At 55.5% G+C, this 20,620-nt stretch overlaps 1 protein-coding gene across 3 annotated transcripts; it reads right to left on the bottom strand.

The window, feature by feature from the left end:
• FBXO10 (F-box protein 10) lies at positions 1-20,585 on the bottom strand. Of its 3 annotated transcripts, none has more exons than XM_014962575.1 (11): positions 20,409-20,585; positions 17,562-18,152; positions 14,646-15,500; positions 12,354-12,503; positions 10,859-10,995; positions 7,414-7,484; positions 6,716-6,868; positions 5,067-5,342; positions 4,451-4,761; positions 1,741-1,922; positions 1-338 (listed from the first exon to the last, which is right to left on the bottom strand). In XM_014962575.1, the coding sequence occupies exons 2-11, from the start codon at positions 18,144-18,146 to the stop codon at positions 173-175; spliced, it is 2,886 nt and encodes a 961-aa protein (XP_014818061.1). In that variant the 5' UTR covers positions 18,147-18,152; positions 20,409-20,585; the 3' UTR covers positions 1-172. The 3 variants fall into 3 exon arrangements, 2 of the variants coding, with proteins under 2 accessions (XP_014818061.1, XP_014818062.1); XR_001414170.1 differs by having other exon boundaries at positions 227-338; positions 1,676-1,922; XM_014962576.1 differs by lacking the exon at positions 10,859-10,995 and having other exon boundaries at positions 7,414-7,465.
• Positions 20,586-20,620: the final 35 nt, after the last annotated feature.

The raw sequence follows: 20,620 nt of genomic DNA, 5'->3' as shown, positions 1-20,620 counted from the left end.
TGTTTGCCCACCTATTTTTTATTTAGTGAGGTGCCACTGAAGTTGCAAAATCCTTCATGAAAAGGGAGTACAGTCCAATGGGGGTGCCCGTCCCTGAGCTGTGAGAGCTTCCCAGTGGCAGCTCTGGAGAAAAGACAGGCGGAGAGACCAGCAAAGAAACCTCCCTCCCTGGTCAAAGAATGGTGCAGAAGATGCTCCCGTGGTTGTGGCAGCCCCCATCCACCCTCCTGGTTATGCTGGAAACCCTCTGGCCAGCAGCCGCCGCGCAGGACACGTGGGCACCTCCTTCCAGGTGTGGCCGTGCCGGGGGGTTGATCAGCATGCACTCCACATCAAACCTGGGAAACGGAGAGACACCCACACCACCGTGAGTGGGGTGAAATGGCACCTCTGGGGCAACCTTAGAAAGGCTCCCTTGAGGTTCACCCTTCAAGGAGGAGAGGGGCAGCCTGGAGCTGGCAGGCACACAACGCTCACCAGGCAACGTCTGTTCCAAAACACAGGTGGGACAGAAATGGTTGGAGAATTGAGGCAGAACATCTTTCTTTACTGCAAAAACTACTTTCTGTAATTTCACAGCCAATACCTCTAAGTGACTGCAGGTTCTGGGGGATGGGGCAAGAGTCTGCAGAAGGAGATGGGTCCTCCCAAGACTTGCTTAAAGGGGGCCAGATTTGAAAGCCTAATGGCAGAATCATGGTTCTACAGGTGGAGGTGCTGAGAGTCCTCTCCAGCGCACTTGAGTTTCATGCGATGGGAGTCTGGAGGACCAGGTGAGACCATCATCAGCCTGGGGGACTATGTCCTAACCTTACCCAGGAATGCAAGTCTTCCAGTTTCACTGTGTCCTCTCTAACACCCTGGACCAAGATTTGTGACCCAGAGAGAACAATCACGGTCACATTTCCAGCTAAAGAGAACAATCCACTGAATATCCAGCCCTTGTACAGGTGATGCTCTGGCTTTCCCTCTTCAGGTGTCTGCTGCAGACTCCAGGTCTAGAGTGACCTGCTTTGAACAAGGTCTATAATGGTGAGAGTCACTGAGATACGAGTGACAGATCGCAGCTAAGAAGAGCTTTGCAATATCCGTTAGAGGTCTGCAGTTACAGCAGATGGTCTCTGAAGACCATCAGAAGACACATTCTCTCACTGGCTCAAAGACCAGGGTAGCTAAATCACACCCAGTAGGAGCAAGCACTGCAAGACCTATTTTGCATTCACCATTCACATTGCTCTGGAAACAAAAGCCTGGAGGCGGGATCTGGAGCCTGAAGCCACCTTCCTCCTTGCCAGCACAAAAGCACAATGGAGACAGGGGTGGCTCTCGCCTTTCCTCCTTTCTCCGACTCACAGAGGGCTACAGACATCCTGGGGCTGCATGGACAGCCATGCAGAATAGAAACACAGCAGCCAGGCGTCAAAGGCAGTGCTGTGCGGGACAATGTGCTGTCCCAGTCACAGGGCAGTTGTCCCCATGCTCAGAGACATCATGAGGACCCACACTGGCCTGCCAAGGAATAATCTACGCCCCTCAGTTCGCTTTAGAGGTATCCCATGAGAAACCTCTTGGCTCCCCTCGACCTGCAGTCCTCACCAGGTTCAACACACTCGTGGGTCAGCAGGGATGGGAAGCTGGGCAGAGGAGCTACAAAGAAGAACCCTCCAATGCTTACCTAACATGGGAGCACAATGGTGACCCCAAGCTCACAACTGCACGCTGTGGTGCCAGGGGCCTCACCTTTTCTTGAAGGTGAGAAGCACGTTGTTTTGGATGATGCAATCCTCTGCATTCGATATTGGTTGCAAAATGGATTTCTTGGACCTCCCCTGGAAAATGAGGTTTTCCTGCACCAGGCCTTTGGCTTCATCAAAGAAAGCAATCCCATAGTCACGAAAGGACTGAATCCTGTTCTTGGTCACCTGCAAAACAAGCTTTAGGTGGGATGGCCCATGCAGAAGGACAGTGTCCATATGGCTCTCTGATCAACACAAAAGCAAACCATAAGCTCTTCCACAGGTTCCCCAGCACCCCCTGGCAGCTGGGGAGCACACCAAGGGTTCAGAGTGGAGCTGCCATAGCCACGCACACACCAGCTTGTCCAAGGCCTCCCACACTGCACTGGTGGCCCCAGCTGGCAGCTCGGTGGTATCAGTGCCAGATGCTGAAAGCCTCCCTGCAGCTGGTACCCGACCCCCCACTGAAACACAAGCACAGATGCTGCTGAACATGAACCTGCTGCTGCTCCTTGCCCTCCAGGTTTGGAATGGCTGTACATACAGGCTGCCATTGCTTTGTATATGAAAAAAAGCGCACTTAGGAGTCTCCTCTTCCCAAGAAACACAAGCCCACAGCTCTTACTGTGCCATCATCTGCAAGATCAGTTCAGTCCTTTCTCCTTCTTGGACCCACAGCAGCAGCAGCTGCTGTGATGCTCCTCCCCACCCAGGACCATCTCCCTACCACCCCACCTCTGCCAGTGGGTGGGCGAGAAACCACAGCACCACAATATCTCTGGTACCTCAACAGGGACCTGTGCCCCCTGCTCCGCTCCCCAGATGAGCCCCACAACATGAACCCTGCCTGTGTGCTCCAGGACACCGGACAGTTGGGACCAAGGAAACTAGCAGTTTTTTGCTTCTCGTCCAGAGGACAATGTTTTTCTATGGGCATGGTTTTCAAAAGGAGTCTGCAGCCCCTGCAGGACTCATGCAGAGCATTTGTCTTGGCAGGGCTTTCTGTATACTCCTTTTAGGGGTCCTTCATGATAAGTTAAATTGCATTTATCTACCATTTTGATGCACAATGGCACTACCTCAACAAAGAACAGAACAGAGGCAATCTTGAGCCAGGTACTAGCCCTGGGAACTGGCTAAATGTTGGAATACTGCATCCAACTTCCAAAAAATCTAGTTCAGACTCCAGCAACCCCCTAGTAGCTTCAGCACAGTCTTCAGCACAGTTCATGCAGCCTGCAAATCTCCAACAGAGGCCCATGGGATCACCTGCTTGACTGTGCGGCTCACTGAAATACAAGCCTGGGACAAGATGGGCTTCATTGAACATCATTGCACCAAAATGCACAGGATTCCCTCTGCTGCCCTGAGGGAAGAGAGGTCTCTCCCATAAGCCATTTGTGAATCCACATGTGGAGAAATGATGACTGAGCTGTCCTCTATCAAGGTTTAAACATCAAACAGATGTGACAAGCCACCTGTGGATCACTGTCAAAGAGGATACAGCCTTGAGATGGGACTTGAAAATTTACTCTTTTTGGCACCGAGTGATGGCACAAGCTTGCACAAGCCCTTCCCTCATGCACTCAACCTGAAAATCTGCTGCTGCTGACAGACTTCCTTCCACATGCCTGTCACTGGGAGCACTGAGCGCTCTGGGGCAACACGGCCAGCTGCTTCCCGCTGTATGTGAGCAGTAATAGGCATGCACCAACAACGCAGAGGCTAGGGAAGATCTCACCTCCTCCTCCTGGGCCCTACAGAGCACTTCCAAACCTCTCTTTACAGGAGTTAGGATACAACACGCTTCAAGCCCACTAGGGATGGAAATGTCACCTTCTTCTGACAAGTGCACTCTGGTTTTGCGCTGCTGGCCTGATTAAAAACAAATGTTTACTTAATTCACACCTACATCTTCCCTCAAACAGTTTCTGCCAACTTTGCTCTACCCTGTTCCTGATGACTGCCGATGAAAAACCTGGAGTTAAGGAGTGCTGGTGGAAGGGAGCTCTGGAGCAGGACTATCTACAGTACTAGGTCAGGAAAGCCAAGGCTTTATCCTGTCAAAGCTTGGAAACCCCCAAAGATGGTGACTCCACATCACTCTGTGACCTGTCCCAGAGCCACCCCACCCTCCAAGGCAAGAAGGTTCCCCCCAGTCTCCCACATGGACCTCCCACAGTCCAGGGACCACCACAACTTGTGCCATAGACCTTTGTTGTACTACCTGGCTCTGCTGAGAAGGCTTTGGCATTGACTGCCCTTCAGGCGGATGTGGGCTGCTGCTAGATCCCCCTTGGCCTCCTCTTCACCAGACTGACTAAGCCCAGCTCCCTCTGCCTCATCAGTCATGCATCCCGGTAGCTCATGCCCATCCTGGTAGCTCTGCAATGGACCCTCTCCCTTTTCTCCACCTCCCTCTTGACCCTGAGGTCCCACAATGGACACCATTTCAGATGCAGCCTCCCAGTGGCAGAGGAGATGGTGACAACTTCCCTTGATCAACACACTTTAATAAAGCCTGGAAATTACACCCCTCTAATTACAGGGCGGAGGATGAGATCTTGATTGTCTGCTCCTCATGCCAGGGAGTCCCTCCTGTCTTGCTGGCTTCCCCCTCATCCAGGGAGGGGGGCAGGAGCAGCAGGCTCTGCCTCTGCCTGGGCCGCAGGGACACACAGGGTGGTGTCCCCCCAGCTCTCTGCAGGACTCACCGTCATGTCTGCTGCCTGGAGCAGCTGAAGGCCACATCTGTGGTTGCCAATAATGTCATTCTCTGCAATGATACCCTCTCCCTTGGAGACGATGCCATGGCTGCTGTTCTCATAGATGCCGTTGCCACGCAGCTCCACCCGGCAGTCGGCCTCCACCAGCACGCCTCCCCGGCCGTTGCAGGAGATGTTGTTGTTTGCCAAGCATGTCAGCTGGCTGCTCTGCAGCACAGCCACCCCGCCATCACCGTTGCCATGAATGATGTTGGCGATGACATTGAGCGCTTCGCTGCTTTTGACGTGTAACCCAGCAGCTGCCACCAGAGAGAAGTTATCGATTAGGAGCTTGCAGCGTCAGTCATAACAATCAAAAATGTATTTCTATTTCTAAAAGCTACCCAGTTTTTCCATCAATATGTGTCTTTCTGACTGGAAGCTCAAGGACAAAAACCCACCCACACTCAGGTCTCAGCCCACCATTTGTCCAGGGTGCTCTTGGCCTAGTGGTAGCTGAGGAAGTCCCTGGCAGACCCCAGCGCCGGTGGGCCAGGACAACACACCACTCTGCATGCCAGCCCACCTCCTGCAGCCCAGGAAGAGCCCCAGGCCCTGAGCTCACCTCCGTTGTGGCTGATGCTGTTCAACTCCACCAGCGCAACACTGATGGGACGCCGGGCAGTCAGGTACTCCTCCTCACTGTCGGGGTCGTTGTCCCCGCCGACACCCTCCCTCTCCTCCTGGAAGCTCTCGCTGCCCCCCTGACCCGGAGGGTAGTCACCAGTGTTGTCCTTGTGGCAGAACACCGCCACCCCGTAGATGCTGTTGTGGCTGATCTGGTTGTTGAGGAGGTGCGGAAGGCTGGAGGACATCATCCACACACCGCAGCCCTTGTTGCCTGCAGAGCGGGGTGGTGTAGCCCACCAACTCAGCAGTGCTTGAAGACCCCAGCCCGGGTCCAAAGCAGCTGGTAGTCCCTGTGTGGTGCAGGTGGGATGGAGGATATCCTCCTCTTTAAGCACACATGAAGGCTAACCCTATGTGTCAGGGCCTCACATTGCTGCTTTAGCCCTGACTTGGTGCTGCTGGGCCCACTTGAGTCCATGAGCTCTGTGACTTTCCCCACCTCGGCCCTCTCCCGCACTGTCTATGCCCTGAGCCCAACTCAGGTCCCCCGGCTACCAGAGGTAAACCCCCACTGGCCTGGGGCTCTGCAGGATGGCCAGGCACAGCCCTGTTCTCCAGCTTCACTGCTGATGGGCACCCACCATGCTGGAAGTACATGTGCCCCAGTCCCTCCTCCTCCAGCACTGGGACTTTCTGGGGCCAGGGAGCACCGAGCTTGGTTTCCCCTCAGGGTCCAGGTGTCCTCTCCAGCATCTGTCACAGGCTGAGCTGCAGCTTCACCACCCCCAGGGTGGCTGGGGCCTACGGTCGCCCCCCTCCTGCCCTGGACACTGCTACTCTGGGAACTTCCTACCTCTGTACCTTACCCTACTGGCACTGCTTGCCACCAGCCTCCAGAGTTACTAGCAGCACAGACAGACACACACAAAGCCATGCTACGTGACTGTCTGTGTCCCATCTCTGTCCTAAACAGGACCACAGAGGAACACAGCACCCCGCCCTGGACTCAGACCCACACCCTTGCAGCAGAGGGATCTTTGCAGCCACTTAAAAACCCTTTTAAAAAAGCTATTTCCAATTTCCTGAGAAAATCACGTGGTGAGTTTGCCACCTGTCAGACATTAGACCAGTTGTTAGATTACAGACCCTGCCATACTCCTCCAGCCCCACGTTAGCTGGGTGCAGGACAGCAGAAGACATGGCTCCCCTCGTCCTGTGGGGACCATGTGTCCTCTCCTGCAATGCTGTCCTGCATGGCAGCCATGGTGTAAGGCTGGCTTCCCTCTCAGGGCTCAGCAGGAAGGCTCCTGTCCTCCACTGAAGACAAAGCAGTGGCCTCCTCAGCGGGGAGAGGACCCTGTGTGAGCCACAGCCTGGCAGCGCTGGTGGCACAACCCCTGGAGCGGCCAGTGCTGGGCTGGGCCTGCTGCACTGCTGGCCAATACTCCTGGGAACCCACCACCAGCCCCCTCCCGGGAACCCACCACCAGCTCCCTCCTGGGGAACCACCAACCACCTTCCTCCTGGGGCACCCACTGCAGCTCCAGAGAACACTGGAGGTAGAGGGCACCCCTGCAAGCCCAAGAGGATGGGGGTATAGGGTAGAAGGTGAGAATCATTCTCCACCCAAGCTTGCTTCCTTACCATAAATGACGTTTCCTTCGATGAGGCCCTTCCCGTGCTCGCCCACCACCACACCATCCGAGTAGCCACAGGAGATGAGGTTGTTCCTGAGGACGGGGTCGCCCCCATGGCGGATGTCCACCCCACCCCACTGGTTCTCACAGATGATGTTCCCTAGGGCCAGGCAGGGAGGATGAGGTGACCACACTGGCCTCCTGCCCACAGAAGAGCAAGGAGACCTGGCAAACCAAGTGCTGGCCCCACCAAAAAGCTCCCATTGCCTGCAGCAGAACCCAAGCCTCAGGACCTTCCCCATTCCCCTGGCAATGGACACCCATCATTACCCAGCCACCAAGGTACAGGGCAGAGTGGAAAACCACTCTCAGGTTCCACGACAGTAGGAAAATATAATTCACAGCTTATAAACTGGGTGGCATGAGAGGGAAAAAGAGCAGTCCACATGGCAGAAAGCTCTGGAGCACAGTTCCATGTCCCAGCTGTGCCAGAGAAAAAGGGAACAATAATTTGGAGGACACACTGCAGAAAGCCATGCTCCCTCCTTCAACGGCAGAAATGCCAACTAGAAAATACAAACCAGGGGATTATTGCAGTAAAGTCACTCAAGAACCGAAACAAGATAAATTTTGGAATCAAACAAATATACAGGGGCTTAAAGACAGAAACAAACTGGGAAAACAACACCGTTTTCATTCCCATACCTGCAATTTGGCCTCTCCCATTCTCATTCACTGCTACTCCAGCAGCCAGTCCCTGGAAAATATGGTTCCCACTGAGGTAGGAGAAGAAAAGAAAGTTACAAGCAGCAGTGCGGCCTGCCACAGCAGGTCTCTGCAGAGGCACACATCTCCCCAGCTGGCAGGGAGAGCTGGGCAGAGCGAAGGGCAGTGGGAGGGACGCAGAGAAGGCACGGACCGGGAGAACCCAGAGAGAACAGCCTGCAGCCTGGGCTCTCGGCCCCGACCTGCGCCAGAGCTACCCCTGCCCTGAGATGGACTTTCCTTCTCCTCAGGACTGACCTCCTCTGCAAACCGCCCTGCGCCCCCATGCAGAACCTGCAGGAGGCAGACCCTGCTGCCGGTAGCCATGGCCTCCTCCCCGGTGGCGGCACGGAGAGGGGCTCCAGCTGCAGACCCACGCGCACAAGGAAGAGTGCTGGACAGACAACACATAGTGGCCAGACCCCACCTAGGACTCCTCCCCAGAGGAGTCTGTGAGGTTTTTAGCCTGTTTTCCCCATCCTCCCCACCCTGGGAGGAGGTGATAGGCTTTATCAGCCATTGGGGCTGCTGCCCCAAGAGGAGGCCTGAAGCCAGTGGGCAGATGGTGATCGTGGTCGATGCCAGGAAACATTGAACATGGTGGCAGCAGCAGAGGCAGCACTGTGCTTGGGAACAACGGCCTAGAGAGCATATGTGGGCCAGCATGTGCCTTAGCAGAGGTGTCACCTGCTGTCCCCTGGGCTCCCACACAGGGAGCCTGTCAGGAGGAACGAAGCCCAGGAGCCCCAAGCCCACCACCAGCTCCTCCTCCACAATATGACCCCGAATCTGTGGCCTGCTGCTGAGGTTCAGAGTGGGAGAGCAACCAGGTTGGTCATAAAGGAAAAGCACCGGCCACGCACAGACCCTGCCCCAGCATCCACCAGGGGATGGCTCTGCTCCTCCCATGCTGTGAAGGGAGTGGAGGAGCTTCTGCACATCGAGCGGGGTGGGAAAGCAGTGCTGGGGACACGCTGTCACCAGCAACGCCATCACCAGCGCTGGCTGGGTTGGAGGGGTGGGCACAGCACCTTGCACTGCTGTCCTTCTGCTAGGGATGAGGGCAGGCAAAGCAGGGGCTACCCCAGCTCAGGGGCTAGTGCCTCTGCTGTCCTTGAATGGTGGCCCCTCCACTCGCAGCTGCCAGCTGGGGGCCAGCCACTCACCCTGGCAGGGGAGGAAAGCCCCCGCCACCCCCCGCCCCACAGAGCAACCAGGCTGTCAACAGCACCCAGAAGATGGGAAGGTGGTGGAGGACCTGGTGTGACACTCATGCCTGCCTCTAGAAAGAGGGACCAGGTAAGAAGAGTACACAAAGGGCCTGTGCTTGAAGTTCTTTCTTGCACCAGCAGCTGCGAGGGTGAGGAGGAGAAGCCGTGACACCATCCCAGAGGCAATCCCCCAGGAACATAAGGGGAGCGCTCTCAGCTACCCAAGTCCCAGTGCTGCAGGTTGGTGCCCTCCAGGGCTGCTCTCACCAGCTCAGGGGAGCCAGCAGTGGCCTTGCACCATTGGGCACCATCACACTCGGCACCTTCCTCAAAACCACAGAACCACAGAATTGTCCAGTTTGGAAGGGATCTTCCAGATCATAGAGTCCAACCATCATCCCCACACTGCCAAACCCACCACTGACCCATGTCCCTCAGCACCACGTCTGCCCGGCTTTTAAATACCTCCAGGGATGGCACCTCCACACCTGCCCTGAGAAGCCTGTTCCTTCCAGCCTCAGCACAGTGGGGACACGGTCTTACCCAAACAGCTTTTTAGCTGCCACAGAGGGTACCTCTGCCTGGAAGATGTACATGCCCAAGGGGCTATATCGTACTTAAAAAATGGTACTTGGCACCCACATTGCCAGCACACAGTCCACTGCAAAGGACATCTACCCGTTTTCTGCACAGAGTCCCTCACAATGGCCCACCAAAACCTATCCCCCAGCCAGGCAGCGACACAGGACGGAGCTGGGCTTGCAGCTCTCAGGAATGAGCAAAACATTATTCTGCTTCCAGCTGTGGAAAAGGCACCCAGTAAAGGACATTGCTCCTACCATAATCATCCCCCCTCTGCCAGTCCTGCCAGCCTGCAGCAGCACATGTGATCCTTCGGTGAGAGCCAGCCATGCCCATGGCCCCGCTGAGCCCCATGCTCCACACAGCTGTACGTGGCACCAGGGGGCCAGTGCCAGCACATACAGCCTCGGCTGCCACTGGAGCCCGCCTCAAGCCAGTGCAGCACAGGGCAGCATGCAGGACAAGAGCAGAGGATCTCCTCCAAAATGGGCGGCTGGTCCATAGGAAGAAGGTGTTTTCCCACTGAACTTCCTCCCTGCCTCCTCCCCATCATCTCTTCCATGCCAGCAAGCACGGACAGTCATATGTCAGCCACGGGGTGCAAGCTGGGGTTGCAAATCATGTTGTGAGAAAGTAGGGAGGGCAGGATATCTAGTGACTCTCTCCATCCTGCAGCGTGTTTCCTCTGCACTGCTGGGCCCTGCCATTACAACATCACTTCTCTCAGAAATCAATCTCTCTCTGAAGGACCACTTGCTGGAAATCCCAGCCCTGACCCTGCATTTTCAGGGCTAGTACATCTGGTGCAGACTTCTCCTCCCCAGGTCCCAGCCTAGACCAGGTGCCTTGGTAGAGATGCTTCCAAGAAGTCACTCTCATTAAGTCTGCAGGACTTGAAGCTGAAGCACTGTTATCAGCACTTCCAGCACAAATACATTCTAGCTATGGGGCTGACTGAGGGCAACCATTTTCCTCCCATTGTGCCTAACATTGCTCTACAGCTTCACGGTGAATTGTCACAGGCCTGTTCCTTGTCACCGACAGGCACAGCGAGAGGTGGGAAGAAGTAGCAGTACACAGGAGATGGCCATCATCAGTAACCAATGCCACGCTCCAGCTGCCATCTCATTTCTGGGTTCAATGCTACCAGCTGATACCATCAGGTAAAGCTGATGGTATCGACCTGAAGAAAGCTTGCCAGACACGAGTACTAACATCTAAACCAAATGGTATTACAACACACAAGTCAGCAGCTCCAGGTGTTTAAAGCAGAAAGGTGAATGGGAGTAATAATGACTGGAGTGCTGAGCTCCGTTTCTCCTTTTCCTGAAAAAAGCACCACGAAATGTGTGAGCTGTTCATCTTGAACAAAGCCCATGTCTTCCTCAGATCCAGGGGGAAACCCAGGACTGGCACTTGGCAAAGACCTGGGTGCAGCAAGTGGACAGAGGGAAGTCACAGGAAGGTACTAGTACCATGGTCCTATTTCTGCTCTACAGTGGGGATAGAAAAAAAGAGAAGAAAACTGTGCACAGCGGAAGGAATAATTCTTAACAGAAGGAGGAGAGAGAGGTCAGTGCTAGCTAACATACCTCACAGCAGGGTTTCCATTATATAGAATATAAATGCCAGCTTCTTTATTCCCATAGATCTGATTGCTACGGATGATGCCTTTTCCGTTGCCAACGACGACAATGCCCGAGCGAAGGCCACTGTGTATCTTATTGCACTACGGTTTTATTTTTGCACATGTAGAGAGAATAAAAGCAAAAGGAAGAAAGGTCACTCATAAAAGTGAGCAAGAGGAGACAGCAACCACAGAGAAAAGCAACAACTCACAACCCTGCTGAGGAAAAGGGCAGAAGGGTAATTAATCCAGCTGCCAAGAAATCACTCTCAAATGGTAAAGGCACACTTAACTTTTACCTTTCTTTGGGGTTCTAGTATACAATGCCCAATTTTCCTTCCCATCGTGCCTGCAGCCTATTCCTCCAGCCATCTCTGAGAACTGCCCTGGACCAGGTGATGCTTCGTTCCACACAGCCGGTCTGACACTGGGCAGGGCTGGTGGGGCTGTGAGTCCAACACCTCCCCACAGCCACCAAGAGGAGAAGACCCTCGGTGGCTCCCCACAGGAGCTGAGGGAAGGAGTCCACGTGGGGGGCACGGCATTACAGCACGGTGCCTTTTCTCAAGCTGCAAGACAGTGCTTTGCACAGCCTGAATGGCCACCATCAATGGCCACATGCTGCTTCTCTCTACAGAGGCCAACATCTCCTGAGAGGGCAGGAGCAGACTGGGACCCTCTGAGCAGTCCCAGCCAGTGTCTCACGGATTGGCAGGGTAGGAATCACCAAACCAGGCAAAGAAGCAAAGAGCAGCTCTAATCTGCAACCGAGACACAGTCCATGACTCCATGCCTGAGCTGCCGCCTCCTCCTCCATGGAGCTGCAGCTCTGCCTGCCCCATCTCCTGCGCAGAGCTCATATAGGGAGCTCGATGCAGCCACAGGGTCACTCGGATGCAGTTTGGATCAACCCCTCGGCTTCCCCCGGCATGGTGAGGCTGCGGTTCCTTCAAGGATAACTACAGACATAGCGTTCAGTGAACAGGGACAAGATTGCCCTTGTCTGTGTCTCTGCTGCAGAGCTGGGGACACTACCAATTGGGAGGAAAAGCCATGGCGCTGGAGAGCGAGCTGCTGCTCCCCTCCGCCCCAGGCCGGCAGAGAGCTGAGACCCCTCCACCAGCTCCTAAGATAAACACCAATTCCAGTGGGAGAGAAGAAATGTACAGTGCAGTGCCGGTTTACTACCTTGCTTGCACAAGTTCACTCACTACACAGGGGAACATCCCTCTACACTCCCCTCAACGGACAGCAATTTAAGACACACACTACCAAATGGAGACTGTCGCTGTGCCTTGCCCTTGGGGTTAGCTAAAACCTAAGAAACAGGCTGAAGGGAAAAGCTAACAGAAAAGTCTGTGTTCTCTGTACTGGGAGATGGATCCCTGCTGCCCCTCGGAGATAAAGAGCCTGTGAGAGAGGAAGAGCGCTGCCTCCAGTATGGCCTGGAGGGTACATACCAGAACAAGGGGGTTGGCTCCCTTACGGATGTCCACTCCGGCCTCGCAGTTCGAATGGATGTTGTTGTCTGCAATCAGACCTCCAGCCAAGAGGCGCAGGAATATCCCCGATGCTTTGCAATGGTGGATGTCATTCCTCAGCATGGTAACCTGCAGGGAAGAGGAGAAGTACCTGTAGCTGTAGTTAGGAGGAGGAAGAGGACATGACCAAAGGGTATAGCTCTTCCTTTCTGACCTCTCTGTCTGTTCCACAGCCCAGGATGTGCCAGGCACACAGCCCAGCTGGAGGGATGATCAGTGCGTGTGAAAAAGTGCTACGGTTAAGCCTGTTGGGCACTACTGACTGGCACATGTGTGCTCGGGGACGGGGACCTGCAGCGCTTGGTGTGGTACAGCCGGAGCAAAGACACTCTCTAGGCCTGACACGTCCCTCTGCTTGACAAAGCCCACGCTCAGCTGTGCCCAACAGCTGCCTCATTCACTGCATTGTGCTTGCTCATGCTACGACAGACCTGCCCCATCCCCGCTCTGGCGGCCCCTGTTCACATCAGCATCCTTTCCCCATGCCAGCAGGCTGCCTGCACTCTGCTGCTCGGGGCTGCTGGTAGTGCCACTGTGGTGCCACAGGGCCTCCCGCTGAGCCTCCCGAGCCAGCGCCACTCTCACATGCTCAGCACCCGACATGCCTGTCACTTTGGCCTTCAGAACAGAGATCCTGCCATTGGGGGGCAGAAATGGCCCAGCCAACAAACTGAGGCCACCAACACCACTCATAACAATCTTGTTTCCTCTAAGCACATAAGTAATGAAATATTTACACAGGAGCAATCTTTAATATTTTCCAGCCAACCAAAATAATGTCTTAAATCCATGTCTTATGAGTGCTAAGAAATAATCTACAAACTGCCTTTGCATATCCCACTTCAATGAGCAACACAGATCAGAAGGTAATTAGATTATAGTTCCTTTTATTTGGTCATTCCAGGAAGATGCTTCATTCAATCTCTCGACTACACATGGAGCTCGGCAGGGCTTGACAGCTGCCTGTATCCATCACTCACACTTGGCTGCCCAAGGAGGGAGCTACGGAGGCAAGAAAGGCAGGTGTCTGCTCTGGCTGGTCCCACAGACCGGACCTGGCTGGAGTTGGCCAGCACAGGGACACCAAGCCCTTGCCAGTTCCACCATGCCCCGGCTCTGCCTTACACCTTGGCCCCACTCCATGGTCAAGCATTTCACTGCCTCCCATCATTGCCTGGTGCTCTGACATCCACCTCTCAACACAGAGAGGTGGGTGTCAGAGCCTCTGGGTTAATCCCAAGGCCAGCAGCTCAGAGGGGCTGAGCACACAGCGGAGCAACTTGAGGTACCTCTCCTCCCTCCTGCTGCTGTTCTGCGTCCAAGGGACTGCACCTCTGGTACTGGTACACCTTGGAAACAAAGGAGCCATCCCCCACTGCTGAGAAGCAAAACATTTCTGTGTGGCACAGGCCACCACACTCTGCAGCCCTTCTGCAGGGACTGCAGATGGGGAGACAGCACCATCACATCTTTCCCAGAACTGGGTGGAAAAACATTCCCCTTCCTCCCCCTGCACAAAACTTTTATTTGCAGTCTTTCAAAGAGATAGACTGAAAAATGGGCCCAAATCCTGGGCTGCCCTGACCAAGCGGTGTGGATGGCTTTGCTCTGGGCAGGTGGCTGGAGAAGAGCCTCCTGAGCGCCCCAACACAGCCAGCACTGGGGATTTTGGCAATGTGATTCTCGCCTGTCCTTGCTACCATGGTCTTGCCTGAAGAGGACCACAGGCACACAGGCAGAGACCTCTGCTAGATGATGCTATGCTGAGAGAAAATCTTAGCTCAGCCTTCAACCCATGTCTCCGGGTAAAATCTCTCCTTACACCCCATCTCTACCTGTGGCTGGCACCCACCCTGCAGGCTCTCCTGAAGCTTCCAAGGCAAGGGGCAAGACTGGGGACTGAGATCACAGTCCCCGAGTCCCTGCATTCATGGTATGAGCTGTGCTGTGAGCAGCAGAGGTGATAATAACTAGCAGCACTTTTACAGGGTGAGAGTTTAATTTACAGGTAGAGCTGGCCTGACTACAAAACCCCAACATGCCACCGAGTTAATGCCTACCATTGCAATTACAAGACTATTGCATGCAGAAAGCAGGCGGCTGCAAGTGACCTGCCTTTCATTTGGGCTGGTTAACCCAAGCCAAGCATAGGAAAGTAGCTGGTGGAGCAGGAGGGAGGGGGAAGAGGGCTCGCAGCAGCCTTCACAGCACCTTACTGCTCTGTATGCAGCGCACTGCGTAGGTCAGATCCCTGAAGATGCTTCCTTCCACTTTTGCTTGCCCTCGTGAATAAATGAATATTCCTCCCTTCCCGTCCCTGAAAAGGCACTGTCGGATGATGCAGCCTTGCAGAGAGCTGGCCAAAGACTGGGCCTCCTTGTCCTGCTGCAGCTCCTGCTGCAGAGACTTGAGCTTAAGGTCCCTCTGAAGAGTGTGCAGTCTGTTGCTTTGAAGCCTGCTGTCCGTAATGTCAGCAAGCGTGTGACTCAGGCTGTGGGCTTGACAGGGCAGTTTGTACATAGCCTGAGCATCCTCTTCATCATCGCTGCGTAGGTCACTGTCACTGGAGTTTGAATCGAGGACCGGGTACTCCTCCTCCTCCTCCTTTGCTGCTCGCAGGTTCTCTCCAAAGTCGGGGTCCTCCTGGGCTGAGGCAACCAGGGCTTGAGCATCCACAGCAGAGAAGAAACTGCTTCGTTCTTCCCCTACCACAATCTCACACGTTCTCACTGGCCCCAGCTGCGATTTCCCCCAGCCATCCCACTTGGCCACAGGGCAGCTGACCGGGTCAGGCTCCCGCATGGATGTTGTGCCCGACTTGGCCAGCACAGCCAGTTGCCTGCAGGCCCAGTTACGGTCAGAGCTTGGGCAGCCCTCCACAGTTACAGAGGCATTCTCGCTGCCAGTGAATTCACAGTGCTCCAGGATGCAGAGGGCCACACTGCGGAGGTGGATGCTGGACTGGCTGAAGGTACAGAACTTCACCTGGCAGGTCCCCGGCGCATGGATCTGCAACTGCCCACTTTCAAAGTTGCAATTGTCAAACTGGACATAGCCTGAGGTTGTCTGGAGAGTAAGCACAAGGTAAGATTATTGCACAGAGCAAGAAAAAGTAGTCCTGGAAGCACCACAAAGTCCTTCCAGAGCAAACAAGCTCACGCTTGCAAACACAATACGCATTCAGATGTCACCAGCACAAGAAGCTCACACAGGTACAGACACAGGGCTGCAAGCTGGCTTAGCAAGTACCTTGCACCTACTGGGTTCTCCCTGCTGGCAATGTTTCCTTAACTTAGAATCACAGCATGGTTTATGGAGAGTAAGCACAAGGTAAGATTATTGCACAGAGCAAGAAAAAGTAGTCCTGGAAGCACCACAAAGTCCTTCCAGAGCAAACAAGCTCACGCTTGCAAACACAATACGCATTCAGATGTCACCAGCACAAGAAGCTCACACAGGTACAGACACAGGGCTGCAAGCTGGCTTAGCAAGTACCTTGCACCTACTGGGTTCTCCCTGCTGGCAATGTTTCCTTAACTTAGATTCACAGCATGGTTTAGGTTGGAAGCGACCTTAAAGCCCATCCAGTGCCACCCCCTGCCCTGGGCAGGGACACCTCCCACCACACCAGGCTGCTCCAAGCCCCCTCCAACCTGCCCTTGAACCCCTCCAGGGATGGGGCAGCCACAGCTTCTCGGGGCAACCTGGGCCAGGCTCTCACCACCCTCACAGCAAACAAGTTCTTCCCCACATCTCAGCTCAATCTCCCCTTTCAGTGTCAAACCCTTCCCCCTTGTCCTATGGCTCCCCTCCATAATCAAGAGTCCCTCTCCAGCTTTCCTGGAGCCGCTTGAGGGACTGGAAGGGGCCCCAAGTGTCTCCCCAGAGCCTTCTCTTCTCCAGTTTGAACCCCCCCCAACTCTCTCAGCCTGTCCTCACAGCAGAGGGGCTCCAGCCCTGCCAGCATCTCCGTGACCTCCTCTGGCTCTGCTCCAACAGGTCCATGTCCTTCTGATGTTGGTGGCCCTAGAGCTGGAGGCAGCACTGCGGCATTCCCTGCAGAGCGGAGCAGAAGGGCAGAATCCCCCCCCGGCCCTGCTGGCCATGCTGCTGGGGATTCAACCCAGGATGCAGGGGGCTTTCTGGGCTGCCAGCGCATGTTGCTGGGGTGTGTTGAGCTTCTCATCAACCAACACCCCCAAGTCCTCTTCAGGGCTGCTCTCCAGCCATTCTATGCCCAGTCTGTATTTGTGCTGGGGATTGTCCCAACCTATCTGCAGGACCCTGCACTCAGCCTGGCTGAACTTCATGAGGTTCACATGGTCCCACCTCATCAGCCTGTCCAGGTCCCTCTGCATGCCATCCCTTCCTTCCAGCATGTCAACCACACCACACACCCTGGTGTTGTCAGCAAACCTGCTGAGGGTGCTCTCAATCCCAACATCCATGTCACCTACAAAGATATTAAACTGCACTGGTCCCAGTACCGAACCCTGAGGAATGGCACTCATCACTGCCCACCATGACAACTTCCCTGCCACGACACAGCTTTGCAGTCTCAGCAAGGCCCAGCAGAGGAGCCTCTCAGGCACAGGAGCAGATGGGGTCTAGATGTGCCAACATCACCAAACCTAAGCAGCGCTCCCTGCACAGAATAGTTTGCAGCCTTCAGAGACGTGTATCTGCCAGCTGGCACCACTAACGGACTCAGGGGCTTACTGGGTGAAGCAGCAGGTAAGATGGCATCAAACACCACCTTGTTGGCCTGGAGAGCTACAACTCTCCCTGAGCCATTACTATACCTAGTGGAAGGACCCTGTATCCACCGTCCATCAAGTGTAAAGCAGAAAAGGTAAAAATTTGTGCCATACTGCTGCACAGGCATTATGTTGTGTCACTGCAGCAGGAGACAAGGAGTCACCTTGCTTCCTGGCTGTGGTTTCCCACCTGACCTGCTGGTTCTTGCAGAACTCTACCACGGCCTTCCCCGTTGTGCTAGTCAATGCACATGGCAATTTATGGGTGCTGGCAACCAGGACGATTGTCACAGCCAAACATCTCCTGCACGGGCAGGGCAAGTCTCTACTTATCTACAGAGAAGGCCATCCCCGCCGCCCTGGGCCTCACCTTGTAGAGCAGGGGGGAGAAGCGGGCTGGCATGAGGACCACGTTGCAGAGGCGGGCAGTGGGGCAGTGCTGGTCAATGCTGGCCAGGAGCGCCACATCCCCCAGAGCACCCTCACCCACCACCTCCACCGGCACCTTCAGCAGCACCTCGCTCTGCTCCTCGTGCACGCCAGGCAGCAGCACCAGCCGGTCATAGGGGCTGGCGGCGGCCAGGGCGGCCCGGAGACTGCCAAACTCGCCCCCTGCGCCCACAGAGAGCCGGCGCCGGCCCTTCCGCCGGCGGAAGAGGGAGAGGCAGTTGGAGGAGTCCAAGTCTGGTGTGGTTTTGGTCCAGGTTTTGGAGGCCAGGTAGTGCTGTTTGAAGGCCTCTCGCCAGGATAGCGGCTCCACACCAGGCTGGTTGGGCCAGTTGGGGTGTCTGTGCTGCAGGCAGCCCAGGCAGAGCTGCCGCCATCGCGTCCTATCCAGGCTGAGGATGAGCTCACTCCAGGCCCTGCAGACCAGGCTGCAACGGCCCAGGTCAGGCAGGCACAGGTAGGAGAAGATGAGCTGCCACAGCTCCACTGGCAGAACGCTGACCTCCATCAGCACCTGTGGAGGAGAGGACACAGCGTCAGTGGGAGCCTGAGGAGCCGCTGGGCACAGGGGGAGGTGAGCTCAGCCCGGCAGGAACACCCTCCCACAGGGACAGGCAGGTCCCCATTACATGCAGCCCTGCAGGACAGGGGCCAGGTGGGAGCCAGACGCAGCTGCAGGCTGGCCTGGGCAGCCACATGGGCTCTGACCAAGCGGGGCTTATCACTCACCCTGTGGTCTGTTCCCCCCACGACCACCCCCGGGTCTCCCTCCCTCCCTCTGCTGCGATCCCTAGTCATGGGCCAGAAATGCCCAAACAAGCTATTCTGAGGTCTCTGCACTTTCAGGGAGGTTAAATCTTTTTTGCTTAGTTCTGGGCTCAAAGACTGTCAGGAGCAAGCACATCCCTCTGTCCCCTGCACTGCCATATGCCCTGCCATGGCTTCCCCCGCCACTTGCCTCAGCAGCCACGACACCTTCCTGGGACACTGGGCTCATTAAGAAAGGTGTGAACCTTTCTCCAGAGGCCAAGTTCACCCTGCAGCCCAGCGCCTGGTGGAACCCTCCCAGCAGAAGAGGGATCAAGAAGAAAGCATTCATGGCTCTGGGAATGCACCGCCAGCAAAGTGGGCAGAGCTCATAGCAGACCCCAGAGATCCAGTCCCACCCTGGCATGAGGCTGCTGCTACTGAGGGTGGGCAACACCACACCCCTCTGCTCTGGCTCATGCCACCCCATGCCCAGCGTTATTCCCCATGTCCTGCCCCGACAAAGGGTGGGTGACAGTGGCATGATGCTCCCTTGATGGCAGGAGATCAACCCCACCTCCCACTGGTGCATGCAGCTGCTGAAAAGCCTCCCAATGCCTCATGAGCTCGGTGACCTCCCACAGCTCTCCACAAAGCTCTGGACAAGTGGCTTCACTAAACAGGGAGGCACCCCACAAAATTTGCCACTTGGTATTTGAGAGTAGAAGTGTTATTACCAGTGACCAGAGAAAACAGTAATGCAAAACGGGGAACTCCACCACCTATCGGGACCCCCCCGAAGCAGCCCACTTCATGCATGTTACTGATCAGTGCTCCGGGTCAGTAGGAGCCCTACAAACACCACAAAAACCTGTGTATGCCCACAGGCTGGCTCTGGGTCAGCTGAGCAGACAGGGGAACATTTGCTGGCAGCAGCAGCTCCCGACCCCATGCTGGCAGCTCTGGCTTTGCCCCCGCTAGCCCCACCACCCCAACCCATGCCCACTTATGTGCCAGGAAACACTCCTGTGTGAGGGCTGTGGTTACCCTCTACTGACAGAGCTCATCTCTCATACAATGCCGTTAAAAGCCATCTGGAACCAGGCTCCCTTCCTCTCTCACAGATGCATGCTGGCAGGGCTGGCAAGTGCTTAGTGGTTTGAACTATACTCTTTGACCAAACATGGGGAATTTTACTTCTCCTTGCAGACGTCTTGATTTCCAGCTATCCTGCAACTATCACAAGGGAATCTGCTCAAGAAAGCACAGGCTTTCCTTGAAGCTAAGTTCCACGTTTGTCCAGGGGTCCGATGCAGTGCTTGGGTACCCAGTGGGGAATCCCCCCCTTAAGCTGGCTGGAAGAAATGCAGATTTGCTGCCCACTCCTGCAGCAGCGCTCCATGCAGTCTGGTGGGAAGGAAGGTCCCGTGGTGCTGCATCCCTCCTGACCACCATCCATGGAAGCTCAGCAGCTCTGAGTCACTCCCCTGCACAACATTCCCAGCTTAGGCATCACAAGGCCATGGAAACCGGGCACCGACACGAGAAGAGGGAGAGTTTTGAGCAGAACTTGGGAGGGAAGACTGAGTCTCATGCCCTTACAAGTAGGCAAAGTGCTCAGCATCTTCTCTTTGCTGTTCCTCTCCCTTTTGCAAGATTATCATTATGGGGTAAATTGTAATAAGCCTTACCATTACACCTTGTGGTAAGAATACAAACACTAACACTAAAACGAGCCGTTGCTATTTACCACCAAACCGCTAAAATCAATATAATCACACAACAAAAAAACCCAATGAAACGACACTGTCAGCGCTTCGTATCTCACAGCCCCTCCCCGGTGCGAGGCGATCCCGACGCCGAGCCCAGCCACGAACGGAGGAAGGATGCCGCCTCTCCCGGGGGACACCGAGGGCCTCGCTGACGCCTTCCCGCCAGCCCCGCAGCCCCCCTCCGAGCGACCGGCGCCGGCGGGCGGGAGAGCGCGACGCTCCCTCGGGGCAGCCCCTGCGAGACACGGTACCTGGCCCGGGAATCCGGAGAATAAGGAACCAACCGGCGCAGAAGTTCCGCCGAGCCCCACGCCCCCGGCAGACGCCCTACCCTCCTCCCTGCCGCGCCCGGCAGCTTTCCCTGGGCTCTCTCCCAGCGGGTCCGGGGCTCCCGCGGGGTGGGGGGTGCACAAGGCGGCGGAGCCGATCCCGCCCTCCCCGGACCCGCCGCTGCCGCCGCTCA

Source organism: Calidris pugnax, unplaced genomic scaffold (genome assembly GCF_001431845.1).
Source record: "Calidris pugnax isolate Ruff unplaced genomic scaffold, ASM143184v1 scaffold499, whole genome shotgun sequence".
Classification (NCBI taxonomy): domain Eukaryota; kingdom Metazoa; phylum Chordata; class Aves; order Charadriiformes; family Scolopacidae; genus Calidris; species Calidris pugnax.
Note: the sequence above shows the minus strand (reverse complement) of the source record. Positions and strands in the feature narration are given on the sequence as shown.

Excerpts from the sequence above, each read along its gene's own strand:
- FBXO10 (XM_014962575.1), bottom strand. The coding sequence starts at position 18,146 with ATGGAGGTCAGCGTTCTGCCAGTGGAGCTGTGGCAGCTCATCTTCTCC. Across the intron at positions 7,485-10,858 it reads AATGGAAACCCTGCTGTGAG|TGGGAACCATATTTTCCAGG; the intron begins GTATGTTAGCTA and ends CTCCTACCTCAG. Across the intron at positions 4,762-5,066 it reads CAGCATCAGCCACAACGGAG|CTGCTGGGTTACACGTCAAA; the intron begins GTGAGCTCAGGG and ends CTCTGGTGGCAG.